Raw genomic sequence first — 13,494 nt, forward strand, 5'->3', positions numbered from 1 at the left:
AGCATTTGGTGCAACAGTTAAGACACTGGGTTGTTTGTATCTCAGAGTACCTGGGTATGAGTTCTGGCGTTGCTTCCAATTCAGCTTCCTGTTAATTGGGAAGATACTGGGAGGCAGCAGATTATGGCTCAAGTACTGAGTCCCCACCATTCATGTGGGAAACCTGGACTGAGTTTCAGGCTCCTGGCTCCATCTTGGCCTAGTCCTGGCTGTTGGCTGTTGGCTGTTGGGCATATCTAGAGAGTGAACCATGAAGAAGGTCTCTCTTTCTCTCTGCCTTTCAAATAAAGTGAAAAAAAAAAAAAAAGAAAAAGAAAAAAAGCAGATTGTAGCTTACATTAAAATTATCAGTATTTTTATTAGAATCAATATAGTACTGATCTAGTCCTGGTCGGGGTGCTGGATTCTGTCCTGTTGCCCCTCTTCCAGTCCAGCTCTCTGCTATGGCCCGGGAGTGCAGTGGAGGAAGGCCCAAGTCCTTGGGCCCTGCACCCCATGGGAGACCAGGAGAAGCACCTGGCTCCCAGCTTTGGATCAGCATGGTGTGCCGGCTGCAGCGCACTGGCCACGGTGGCCATTGGAGGGTGAACCAACGGCAAAGGAAGACCTTTCTCTCTGTGTCTCTCTCTCTCTCACTGTCTACTCTGTCTACTCTGCCTGTCAAAAAAAATATATATAGTACTGATAGTTAATGTATTAAATGCTTACCATGTGTGTACAAAATCCTTCTGAAGAACTCCTCAGTTGTCTTTACCACAATCCTTTGAGAGGTATTGTTATTTCCTATCACAGATGATGAACAGTATTAGAGTAGTTACATAACACGTTCAAATGTATCACTAGTAACCAGAAACTGCTTCTGAACCAGTATCATATGTAATCTCTTGCTATTTTTCCATTATTTCATTTTTCTGTCTAGAAATAAGAGCTATCTATTATATTTAATGCCCCTCAGTAAATATTATAGGTTGTTTCCTAGATGACACTCTTAGTGATATATATATATATATATATATATATTTCATTGGAACTAGAAATAGCATCTAAAGATTTATTTATTTATTTTGAAAGAGTTACAGAGAGATTTTTCCATCTGCTGGTTCACTTCCCAGATGGCTGCAATTGCCAGCACTAGTCCAGGACCAAGCCAGGAGCTTCATTTAGGTCTCCCACGTGGGTGGCTGGGGCCCAAACACTTGGGCCATGTTCTGCTGCTATATCAGAAGTGGAGCAGCCAGAACTCCAACCAATGTCCATAGGGAATGCTGGTATTGCAGACAGCAGCTTTACCCACTATAGTACACACTGGCACCACCAGTATTTTCTAAATGCTATTGTTGGCCAAATACTGTTATATTTATGGGACATGGTAAATACTAGATACTTAGTTAATATCTAATTACTGTCTTGAAGATTTATTTATTTGAAACGCACAATGACAGAAGAAAAGACAGCCATCTTCCAGCCACTGGTTCACTCTCCAAATTGTTGCAAAGACCAGAGCTGATCCAGGCCGAATTCAGGAGCCTGGTATTCCACCCAAGTCCCCTACATGTGTGGCAGGAGTCCAAGCACCCTCTGCATCCTTCCCAGGCCAAGAGCAGGGAGCTGGGTCGGCAGGCAGCAGCTTAACCTGCTACACCACAATGCTGGCTCTCCACTTTCGGTAAGTAGAGACATCCATGAGAGTGTGTACAACAGAACCTGGCCAAGTTGAGCTCAGGAAGACTGAAGAATTTTGGGGGGGAGAAAGTGGCAAAAAGCCTTTCACCAAAAAAAAAAAAAAAACAGCTGATTGAAGACCCTGAAGCTGGAAAGTCTGAGGCATTGTTAAGAGATTAAGCAAAGCTACGGTGGCTCACCCTTGGCATAAGATGGGACCCTGTGATTGCAGGATCTTGTGGCCAGTTTTATTAAACAGTGTGCACCCTGGCTGAAGTGAGAATGCATGTTTGCCAACCAGTAAAGAGGCTACTACCAAGGCATCCTTCTTATCTTTGGTAGTGATGATGGAGATGAAGAGGGATCAATGTGCCAGGTATTTGGGAGGCAAACTTGTTAGGGTTTGAGAGTTTATTGACAGAGGGTATGACGGGGGCGAGGGTATGAGGGAGACAGAGGGTGTGAGAGAGGACTACTCTCAGGAGAGTGGCTTGTGCACTTAAGATTTACAGTGGTGCATTTCGCCCAGACAATGGAAGAGAACTAAATTTAGGGGTCAAATGCATTCCATTTTATTGAATGTGGATCTAAGTGCCAAGAAGACGTTCAAATTCCAACCCTACTGATGAAAAGTGTATGCATCACTGTGGATCACGTAAGAGAGATCGGGCCTGGATATATACGTGACCACAACCCTTCAAGTGCCGGCATCCCAGCTGTGCCACATCACCTCGCACATAAAATTTTTGGTATGTCAGAAAGGCGGGGAATTTGGACTATTTCCTAAAACGGCACTCAAATTTTGACAAGAACCACCTTATTAAAATGCTTAATTTTACTCTCTAGTCCCGAAGCGGAATGCCCAGTTGATGACCGCATCACTTTTAAAGTTCGACATTCTCCCACCTTCCCACAGGCTTACGGTTATGTATTCATTCTATCATCAACCTTGCCTTAAACTGTTTCTTTACCGCCACTGCCAGTTTTGCTCAAGAGAGCACAGAGACAAAGCTCGGCCTCCCGCCAGGCTTACAGGTGCGGCTTCAACTGTGACGTCTCGGCTGACGCAACCTCAAGGGCGGCGGCAGGCGGAAGAGGAAGTAGGGCTGCAAAGGGGGCGGGGCAGGTGGCGGAAGTGGAGGGCCGGGGGGAAGTTGTTGCCCTGAGCCCTCTTCCGGCGCGAGCGGCCGGAAGTTGTGGCCCGGCTGTGTCAACCCAGGAGCTGCGGGCTGGGAGTGCGGCTTCTACCGGCGCCATGGGCGGGAAGAACAAGCAGCGAACCAAGGGGAACCTGAGGGTGAGTGCAGGGTGGCCTGGCTAGCCGGCGACGCCTTGCCGGACGGCCTCAGCGGGAGGGTGTGTGGAGCGCAGGTGTGGGGAAGTGTGTGTTTGCGTGTGGACTGTGACCTGTCTGTTGTGTGTGTGCGTCCGAAGCGGGGTGGGTTACCTCTGAGCGCGTTTGAGGAATTGCTCCACAGAAGGTGTTCCGAGCCACAGCTGTCCCCACCCGATCACCCGCCTAACAGTTTTCCGTAGGAGAAGGTTCAGTGTCAGCTTCACTCGGATGGCCGCCTGGCCGAGGTCGCGGTGGGGGACGGTGCTGGGAGCTAGGGGACTTGGGTGGGAGGAGGATAAAATGAGTTTGGTGTTCTGGGCACTTCCCGTCGCGGTCCTCCTCCGAAATCTGCAGTGGCTTCCCCGCACCCCTCGGGGTCGAGGCCAAAGTTCTCACCACGGAATGCGGGGTTTATGTTGGTCAACCTGTCGCCGCTTTCCGTGTCGGACCCCATCTTCGACTCCCTCTTCCTGGCTCACTCTTGACCTTGCCTGGCGGTTTCCCAGTGCTTTTCTGTTAAGTGGCTCCAAATTTTGCTCCATACAACCCAGTGAAGTCTCCTGTGATCTCCCGATTTTAAATCGTGGCTCTCTCAACATCCGTGTTCTCTTTTCTTGCTTTATTTTATTACGTGACAATGTGACTTTAAACCTACAGGGTAACTTACCATCTTGTTTCACAAGGAGATGTATTTTGAAGGCAGATGTTTCTATTTAGGGCTGTCATGTTGGAGCCTAAAACAGGGACTGGCATATAGTAGAAGTTCATAGGTAGTTGTTTAAAGAAGGCTCTCAAGTTTTTGTTTGTTTTTTTGTTTTTTAAGATTATTTATTTGAAAGACAGAGTTACAGAAAGAGAGAGGGAGAGACAGAGGGAGGTCTTGCATTGACTGGTTCACTCCCTAAATGTCCAGATGGCTGGGGCTGGGCCAGGCCAAAGCCAGAAGCCAGGAGCTTCTTGCAGATCTCCTACATGTGTCCATGGGCCTGGCAACCTGGGTCATCCTCTGGCACTTCTCCAGGTATGTTAGCAGGAAGCTGGATAGAAGTGAGCAGCTGGGACTGGAACCAGTGCCCATATGGTGCTGCAGGTGACAACTTAACCTGCTACACCAGAACACCAGACTCCCTCAACCCCTGCCCCAGGTAGATTCGTGTAAACCCATATGATTATGGATTTTATAGTTTTTTATATATATATATATACATATATATATATATATACACATATATATAAAATGATAGTTTGTTATAGCACAGTCCAATAGTATTAGCATGCTTTCTCTCCTGTTTTTGATTCAGTTAATTGTAGTGATTTCATTGCCATATTTTCTTAGATCTGTCACTTGAAATGTTTAACATAATATCAAAAATTACAGTAACTTACCTTGTTAAATATTGTGCTAAGTACTTTGCTTACCGCAACCCTGGCCCCAACCCATATATTCTTTTTTTTAAAAAAAGCTTTTATTTAATAAATATAAATTTTGAAAGTATAACTTTTGGATTATAATGGCTTTTCCCCCCATAACCTCCCTCCCACCTGCAATCATCCCATCTCCCATTCCTTCTCCCATCCCATTCATCAAGATTCATTTTTAATTATATACAGAAGATCTACTTAGTATTTACTAAGTAAAGATTTCAACAGATTTCACCCACACAGACACACAACGTATAAAGTACTGTTTGAGTAGTAGTTTTACCATTAATTCGCATAGTACAGCACATTAAAGACAGAGATCCTACATGGGGAGTAAGTGCACAGTGACTCCTGTTGTTGATTTAACAATCGACACTCTTATTTATGATGTCAGTAATCATCCAAGGCTCTTGTCATGAGCTGCCAAGGCTATGGAAGCCTCTTGAGTTCACAAACTCCGACCTTATTTAGACAAGGCCATAGTCAAAGTGGAAGTTCTCTCCTCCCTTCAGAGAAAGGTACCTCCTTCTTTGATGGCCTGTTCTTTCCACTGGGATCTCACTCGCGGAGATCTTTCACGTAGGTCATTTTTTTTTGCCAGAGTGTCTTGGCTTTCCATGCCTGAAATACTCTCATGGGCTTTTTAGCCAGATCCAAATGCCTTAAGGGCTGATTCTGAGTGCTGTTTAGGATATCTGCCATTCTGTGAGTCTTCTGTGTATCCCGATTCCCATGTTGGATGTTCTCCTTTTTAATTCTATCATTTAGTATTAGCAGACACTAGTCTTGTTTATGTGATCCCTTTGACACTTAATCCTATCATTATGATCAATTATGAACTTAAATTGATTGCTTTGGCTAGTAAGATGGCATTGGTGCATGCCACCATGATGAGATTGATTTAGAATCCCCTGACACGTTTCTAGCTCTACCGTTAGGGGTAAGTCTGAGTGAGCATGTGCCGAACTATACATCTCCTCCCTCTCTTATTCCCACTCTTATATTTAACAGGGATCACTTTTCAGTTAAATTTAAACACCTAAGAATAATTGTGTGTTAATTAAAGAGTTCAACCAATGGTATTAAGTAGGACAGAAACAATACTAAAAGGAATAAAATAGTAACTTGTTCCTTGACAGTCAGGACAAGGCTGATCACAGCCCATATATTCTTTACTTATACCTAGATTCATGAATTGTTAATATTTGGTCATATCTATTTTTTTCTTATTAAAGATTAAGTTATTTACTTGAAAGACAGTTACAGAGAGAGAGAGAAAGATCATCTTCCCTCAATTGATACACTCCCCAAATGGCTGCAATGGCTGGTGTTACCCAGGCCAAAGCCAGTGCCTGGAACTCCATCCAGGTCTCCAACATGCGTGGGAGGAGCCTAATATTTGGGCCATCTTTTGCTGCTTTCCCAGGTGTATTACCAAGGGTAATAATGGATTGAAAATGGAAAGTCTAGACTAACTGGTGCTCATAAGGTATTCCAGTGTTGCAGGCTGTGGCTTAACTTGCTTTGCTACAGTGCCACCCCCCATATTTATTCTCTTTCTTAATTGTACTTTCCTGAAATATATAAGGTAATTGTGCAATTCAGATTTTAGATTCTTTTTTCTTTATATTTTTATTTATTTATTTGAGAGGTAGAGCTACAAAGAGAGGGATTGACAGAGAGCAGGGTCTTTTGTCTGCTGTTTCATTCCCCAAAATGGCTGCAATAGCCGGAGCTTTTGCTGATCTGAAGCCAGGAGCCAGGAGCTTCTTTTGGGTCTCCCATGTGGGTGCAAGGTCTTCCACCACATTCCCAGGCCATAGGTAGAGAGCTGGATTGGAAGAGGAGCAACCATGACAGGAACTGATGCCCACATGGAATGTCGGCACTGCAGGCGGACGCTTAGCCTACTACACCAGAGCTCAGGCCCCAGACTTTAATTCTTTTTTTTTTTTTTTTTTTTTAATGAGACTTGTATTTGTTTCTTTTTTACCGGGATGTGGGTACTTCAGGCCAGGATGTTAACCCACTGCGCCATGGTGCTGATCCCATAATTCTTAAATACTTTATTGTATAACATCTTTTTTTTTATTTTGACAGGCAGAGTGGACAGTGAGAGAGAGAGAGACAGAGAGAAAGGTCTTCCTTTGCCGTTGGTTCACCCTCCAATGGCTGCCGCGGCTGCGCACTGCGCTGATCCAAAGCCAGGAGCCAGGTGCTTTTCCTGGTCTCCCATGGGGTGCAGGGCCCAAGCACTTGGACCATCCTCCACTGCACTCCCGGGCCACAGCAGAGAGCTGGCCTGGAAGAGGTGCAACCGGGACAGAATCCGGCACCCTGACCGGGACTGGAACCCAGTATGCCGGCTCCGGAGGATTAGCCTATTAAACCGTGGCTGCGGCCAACATTTTTTTTTTTTTTTTTAAAGATTTATTTATTTGAAAGGCAGAGTTACACAGACAGAGAAGGAGAGGCAGAGAGAGAGACAGAGAGAGAGAGAGAGAGAGAGAAAGAGACAAAGAGTGATGTCTTCCATTCGCTGGTTTACTCCCCAATTGGCCGCAATGGCTGGAGCTGGGCCGATCTGAAGCCAGGAGCCAGGAACTTCTTTCAGGTCTCCCATGTGGATACAGGGGCCCAAGGACTTGGGCCATCTTCTGCTGCTTTCCCAGGCCATAGCAGAGACCTGGATTGGAAGAGGAGCCTCCGGGACTCGAACTGGCGCCCATATGGGTTGCTGGCACTGCAGGCGGAAGCTTTACCCACTATGCCACAGCACCAGCCCCAATGTATAACATCTTCTAAAAGTAGTTCTTTTCTTCTGCATAATCATCAGCAGTTATAACATGCAGAAACTGTAATTTTCGTGTATAATGTACCATCTTGTATTGATATTTCTTACGTTGTCTAAATAGTATTCTCTATAACCTTTTTTTTTTTTGTGTGTTTCTTTTTTTACGATTTATTTGTTTATTTGAGAGGCTTAGTTACAGACAAGAGAGAAGGAGAGACAGAGGGAGAGATGTTCTATCAGTTGGTTCATTCCCCAAATGGCCGCATCTGATGGACCTGGGCGTATTTGAAAGCCAGGAGCCACAAGTTTCTTCCAGAATTCCTATATGGGTGTAGGGGAGCAAGCACTTGGCCATATCTACTGCTTTCCCATGCCATTAGCTGGGAGCTGGATCGGAAGTGGAGCAGCCAGGATTCCAACCAGTACCCAGATGGGATGCGGGCTGGCCCCTCGACTATTTTTGATACACAATTTTGAAACCATCTGGGATTCAATTAAGGATCAATCACTCATTTAGATATCACTTAGGTCCCTTTAATCCAATTTTCCGGTCCTTATTGTGTGTGTGTGTGTTTTTTTTTGTTTTTTGAGGTGGGCATATTTTATGACATCATTAATTTGGAAGAGTCTGGGCCATTTATTTTGCCTAAATTTGTTTTATCTAATTTTTTTTTCTTATTGTTAGATCCAGGGTAAAGGTTTTTTTTTGTTTTTTTTTTCCAGGAATACTTTTTAGATGGTGATTCTTTCCTAGTGTATCACATTAGGGGCATATGGAATCTCTGCCCTATTATTGGTGCTATTTCTTTTCTTTCTTTTTTTTTTTTTTTTTTTTAGGATTTATTTATTTACAGAGAGGCAGAGAGAGAAAGAGAGAGGTCTTCCATTCACTGGTTCACTCCCCAGATGACCGCAATGGCCGGAGTTGTGCTGATCCGAGGCCAGGAGCCAGGAGCTTCTTCCAGGTCTCCCATGCAGGTGCAGAGGCCCAAAGCCTTGGGCCATCTTCTACTGCTTTCCCAGGCCATAGCAGAGAGCTGGATTGAAAGTTGAGCAGCCGGGACTCGAGCCAGCGCCCATATGGGATGCCAGCACAGCAGGTGGCGGCTTTACTCACTACACACAGCGTCGGCCCCATTGCTATTTCTTTAGTTACTTGGTTAAGCTGGTGTACATTATAAAGTTATTTTTTAAAAAGATTTATTTATTTGAGAGTCAGTTACAAATGGAGAGGTAGGTCTTTCATCCTCTGGTTCACTCCCCAAGTGGCCACAATGGCCAGAGCTGGGAGCTCTGAATCAGGAGCCAGGAGCTTCTTCTGGGTCTTCCATGGGGGTACAAGGGCCTAAACATTTGGGCTGTCTTCCACTGCTTTTCTAGGCATATCAGCAAGGAGCTGGATCAGAAGTGGAGCAGCCAGGACTTGAACTGTGCCATATAGGATGCCTGAACCTCAGGCAGAGGTTTAACCTGCTGTGCTACAGTGCCGGCCCCTAAAGTCATCTTTTTCCATTGACTAATAAACAGTATGTGGAGTGGTAGCTTGAGACTGTGAATGTCCTGTTCTCTCACAAACTTTTACCTACTGGCTTCAGCACCCTTGATGATTCCTGCCGGAATCAATTACCATGATGGTTTTAAAAGTTGTGTTTAAGGACTGGCATCGTGGCACAGTCATTTAGGCTTCTGCCTGTGATGCCTGCATTTGTATGAACGCCAGGTACAGGTCTCAGCTCCTCCATTTCAGATCCAGCTCTCCACTAATGTGCCTGGGAGAAGTAGTGGAAGGTCCTGGGTCCCTGCCACCCATATGGGGAGATCTGAATGGCACTCCAGGCTCTTGGCTTTGGCCTGGACCAGGCCCAGCTCTTGGGGCCATCTGGGGAGTGAACCAGCAGGTACAAGATTTCTCTGTGTCTCTCCTCTCTGTCACTCTGCCTTTCAAATAAATAAATATTTAAAAAAATCCCTGAGATTCAATATATGCAATAGTCCAAGAAATGAGCTAGTTACTTTTGCCTCATTTTAAAGATGATAGAACTAAGATTAAGAGAAATTAACTTGCCTAAGCTCATGTAGCTAGGAAGTTACAAAGTTGGGATTTGATCTTCAGAGTGACATTCAGTCAACAAAAGATTGATCACTGGATGCCATGTATTCAGAGATGATAGACGGATGTCTGCCAGCCTTGAACTATTAGTCTCTTACAAATATATAAGGAAATATTGTAATTATTTAAAGAATAGTGATAAACATATGAGCAAAAAGTACATGAATGGGAAAGGATGGTGATTTGGACATGAGGGAATAAGGTGTCCCAAACATGAGTGTTCTGAAGTACAAGTAGGGTTTTTGTCAGGCATTGAAAGTGAAAGATGGGGGCCAGCACTGTGGCGTGGTTGGCTAAGCCTCTGCCTGCAGCACTGGAATCCCATATGGGCGCCAGTTCAAGTCCCGGCTACTCCTCTTCCCATCCAGCTCTCTGTTGTGGCCTAGGAAAGCAGTGGAAGATGGTCCAAGTACTTGGGCCCTTGCACCCGTGTGGGAGATCCGGAGGAGGATTCTGGCTCCTGGCTTTGGATTAGCTCAGCTCCAGCCATTGCAGCCACCTGGAGAGTGAACCAGTGGATGGAAGACCTCTCTCTCTCTCTCCTCTCTCTGCCTCTCTGCCTCTTTGCCTCTCTGTACCTCTGCTTTTCAAATAAATAAATCTTTTTTTTAAAAAAAGTAATTGATGACATCTTTTTTATTTCTGTTCACTTGGTTCCCTTTAGAAAGTAGGCCAGAATATTCCTTGTCAAATAAATTTCCCAAACGCAATTTTGCTGGATATTTGTGTGTTGTGTATGTGTGTGTTTTAAGATTTATTTATTTATTTGAAAGTCAGAACTATAGAGAGAGAAGGTGAGACAAAGTAAGAGAGAGAGATCTTGCAAAGGCCAGGGGTGGGACAAACTGGAGCCAGGATCTTCATAAAACACATAGGCAATCTTCTGCTGCCTTTCCCAGGCCATTAGCAGGGAGCTGGAACAGAAGTGGTTCAGGTGGTACTCAAATCAGTGTTGCAGGTGACTGTTTTACCTGCTATGTCACAATACCTGCCCCTGGTGTTTTTTGTCTGTTTATTTGTTTTATGATTTATTTATTTACTTGTTACAGAGAGGAGAGACAGATTTCCATTTGATGGTTTACTTCTCAAATGTCTGCAAAGGCTGGATCTGGGCCACATCGAAGCCGGGAGCCTGGAACTCCATCTAGGTCTCCCACATGGGTTCAAGGGCCAAAAGATTTCACGTGTGTTTTCTCTTTGTAGTAGCTTCTTAACTTTTAGTATGAGAAAATTATTGTATATCAGTCAAAACACTGATTGTGATTCAAAACAAATAAATAGAGTTGTATCTTAAATTGATTTTTATATCCATAATAATATAATTTTAGATCACAGAGTTCAGGTTAGGCTTTGTGTATGTGGAAGTGAGTGTATCTACCAGTAAGGAATTCCCAGTTTATAAGCAGCTGTCATTATACCTGCCCCATGGTGATTTCTTAATAAATATTTGTTGAATGAATAGATGAATTGAAAACATGGGTCCCATTAATGAGCCAACTTTACATCACTGTATGGTATAGCTATGTGTATATGCATTCATTTATATGAAAATTAGAAATTAAAATTTCACAAAATAGTATTTACGAAAATCTTAACCACATTTGATATGTTCAATTTTAAGAATGTTCCGTTTCTTTAAAATTCTAGCATGGGCCATTAAATTATGAGCCACTAACGGATTTATATATATATACTATTTATTTAATTTTAAAATATTTATTTTATTTATTTGAAAGACCATTACAGAGAGAGGTAGAGACTGAGAATGAGAGAGGTCTTCCATCCGCTGATTCACTCCTCAAATGGCTGCAACTACCAGACCTGAGCCAATCCAAAGCCAGGAGCTTCTTCTGGGTCTCCCACATGGTTGAATTGGTCCATTCTCCGATGCTTTCCCAGGTGCATTAGCAGGGAGCCAGATTGGAAGTGGAGCAGCCAAGACTTGAACTGGCGCCCATATGGGGATGCTGGTGCTGCAGACTCGGGCTTTAACCTGCTGCGTCACAGCACCAGCCCTTATATACACAATTTAAAAAACACTGTTTTAATGTTTAGAAAACCAGTACATAGGGGCCAGTGTTGTGGCATATAGGGTAAAGCTTGTGTGATGCTAGCATCCCTTTTGGGTTCCAGTTCATGTCCCAGCTGCTTTACTTCTAAATTAGTTACCTGCTAATGGCCTGGGAAAAGCAGTAGAAGACGGTCTAAGTGTTTGGGCCTCTGCCACCCACTTGGGAGACTCAGAAGTATCAGCCATAGTCGTTGCGGCCATCTGGGGAGTAAATGAGCAGAAGAAAGCACTCTTTTTCTGTCTCTCCCTCATTTTCTGTAATTCTGACTTTCAAGTAAATAAATATATACTTTAAAATACATGTCTTTCTTCCTTTCCTCTCTTCCCCTCCCCTCCCCTCCTTTTCAGATTTATTTACCTGAAAGAGTTACAGAGAGAGAGGGAGAGATTAGTGAGAGATATCTTCTGTTCCCTGGTTCACTCCCCAAATGGCCACAATGGCCAGGGCTGGGCCAGGCTGAAGCCAGGAGCTTTATCTGGGTCTCCCACATGGGTACAGGGACCCAAGCACTTGGACCAATCTCTGCTGCTTTCCCAGGCCCATTAACGAGGAGCTAGATAGGAAGTGGAATAGCCAGGACTGGAACTGGCACCCATACGGAATGCTGGCACCCCAGATGCCATCTTAACCTGCTGTGCCACAGTGCCAGCCCCAAATGAATAATATTAAAAAAGAAAAAAAAACAGGAAATAATTTCTAGGATCATTATTGACAGGTTCTTGGTAACAGAAACATTCATCTTTGGCTGGCGCCGTGGCTTAACAGGCTAATCCTCCGCCTTGCTGCGCCGGCACACCAGATTCCAGTCCCGGTTGGGGCACCAGATTCTATCCCAGTTGCCCCTCTTCCAGGCCAGCTCTCTGCTATGGCCCGGGGAGGCAGTGGAGGATGGCCCAAGTGCTTGGGCCCTGCACCCCATGGGAGACCAGGAGAAGCACCTGGCTCCTGGCTTCGGATCAGCGAGATGCGCCAGCCGCAGTGGCCATTGGAGGGTGAACCACTCTGCCTGTCAAAAAAAAAAAAAAAAAAAAGAAACATTCATCTTTGAGTAACATTGCAACAGATGAAAGCTTATGTTAGGAAAAAAAATGTAGTCAAATAACTGTTTGAACCATGGGACTTGTCCAGGAATTAAAAGTTACATTTTGGGGGCCAGCGCTGTGGCGCAGCAGGTTAACACTCTGGCCTGAAGCGCTGGCATCCGGGCACCAGTTCAAGACCCAGTTGCTCCACTTCCGATGCAGCTCTCTGCTATGGCCTGGGAAAGCAGTAGAAGATGGCCCAAATCCTTGGGCCTCTGCACCCGCATGGGAGACCGGGAAGTGCTCCTGGCTCCTGGCTTTGGATCAGCGCGGCTCTGGCTTTGCGGCCAGTTGGGAAGTGAACCAACGGATGGAAGACCCCTCTCCTTGTCTCTCTCTCTGCCTCTCCTCTCTCTGTGTAACTCTGACTTTCAAATAAATAAGTAAATCTTAAAAAAAAAGAAAAAGTTACATTTTGAACTCTACTTAGACTCTGGCTTTTTTGTTCTTCTTTCTTATCAGCCTTCAAACAGTGGCCGAGCTGCGGAACTCCTTGCCAAAGAACAGGGAACGGTTCCTGGATTTATTGGTTTTGGAACATCACATAGTGACCTGGGCTATGTTCCTGCTATTCAAGGAGCTGAAGAAATAGACAGTCTTGTAGATTCTGATTTCCGAATGGTGCTGCGGAAACTGTCTAAGAAAGATGTCACAACAAAATTAAAAGTAAGCTTTCTTTTCATAAAAACTATTAAGACATTTTTTTGTTAAAAAAGTCACATTGGCATATCCTATATGGAAATGAATAATTTATCACTGATAAGTTTTTTTACATTTGTACTTTTTTTCTGAAACAAGCATAAATTTACTTGATACTTATCTTCTGGGTTAAAGATTAGTTCATTGCTCTGGACTTTGTAGTTTCTATATTAGGGAATGTGGTTTTGATTCTTTTGAATGGGTTGGTTTGTTTGTTTGTATGCATTTTATTTTTTTCTTAAAACAGTGGAACCATTTCTTTCATAGTTGCCTGTGAAAAAACACCTCAAATTAATCCCATATGACACAAACAGAAA

The 13,494-nt window shown here is 44.2% G+C and overlaps 1 protein-coding gene across 2 annotated transcripts in view; it reads left to right on the forward strand.

The window, feature by feature from the left end:
- The first annotated feature begins 2,848 nt into the window (after window positions 1-2,848).
- LTN1 (listerin E3 ubiquitin protein ligase 1) overlaps window positions 2,849-13,494 on the forward strand; it is a 68,937-nt gene continuing 58,291 nt past the window's right edge. For both annotated transcript variants that reach the window (XM_062206323.1, XM_062206331.1), the window contains exons 1-2: window positions 2,849-2,959; window positions 12,941-13,144. In XM_062206323.1, coding sequence (XP_062062307.1) covers window positions 2,918-2,959; window positions 12,941-13,144 — 246 coding nt within the window. In that variant the 5' untranslated portion in view covers window positions 2,849-2,917. The remainder of the gene's footprint in view (window positions 2,960-12,940; window positions 13,145-13,494) is intronic.

The sequence above is a fragment of the Lepus europaeus genome, chromosome 2 (assembly GCF_033115175.1).
Source record: "Lepus europaeus isolate LE1 chromosome 2, mLepTim1.pri, whole genome shotgun sequence".
NCBI classification, from domain to species: Eukaryota; Metazoa; Chordata; class Mammalia; order Lagomorpha; family Leporidae; genus Lepus; species Lepus europaeus.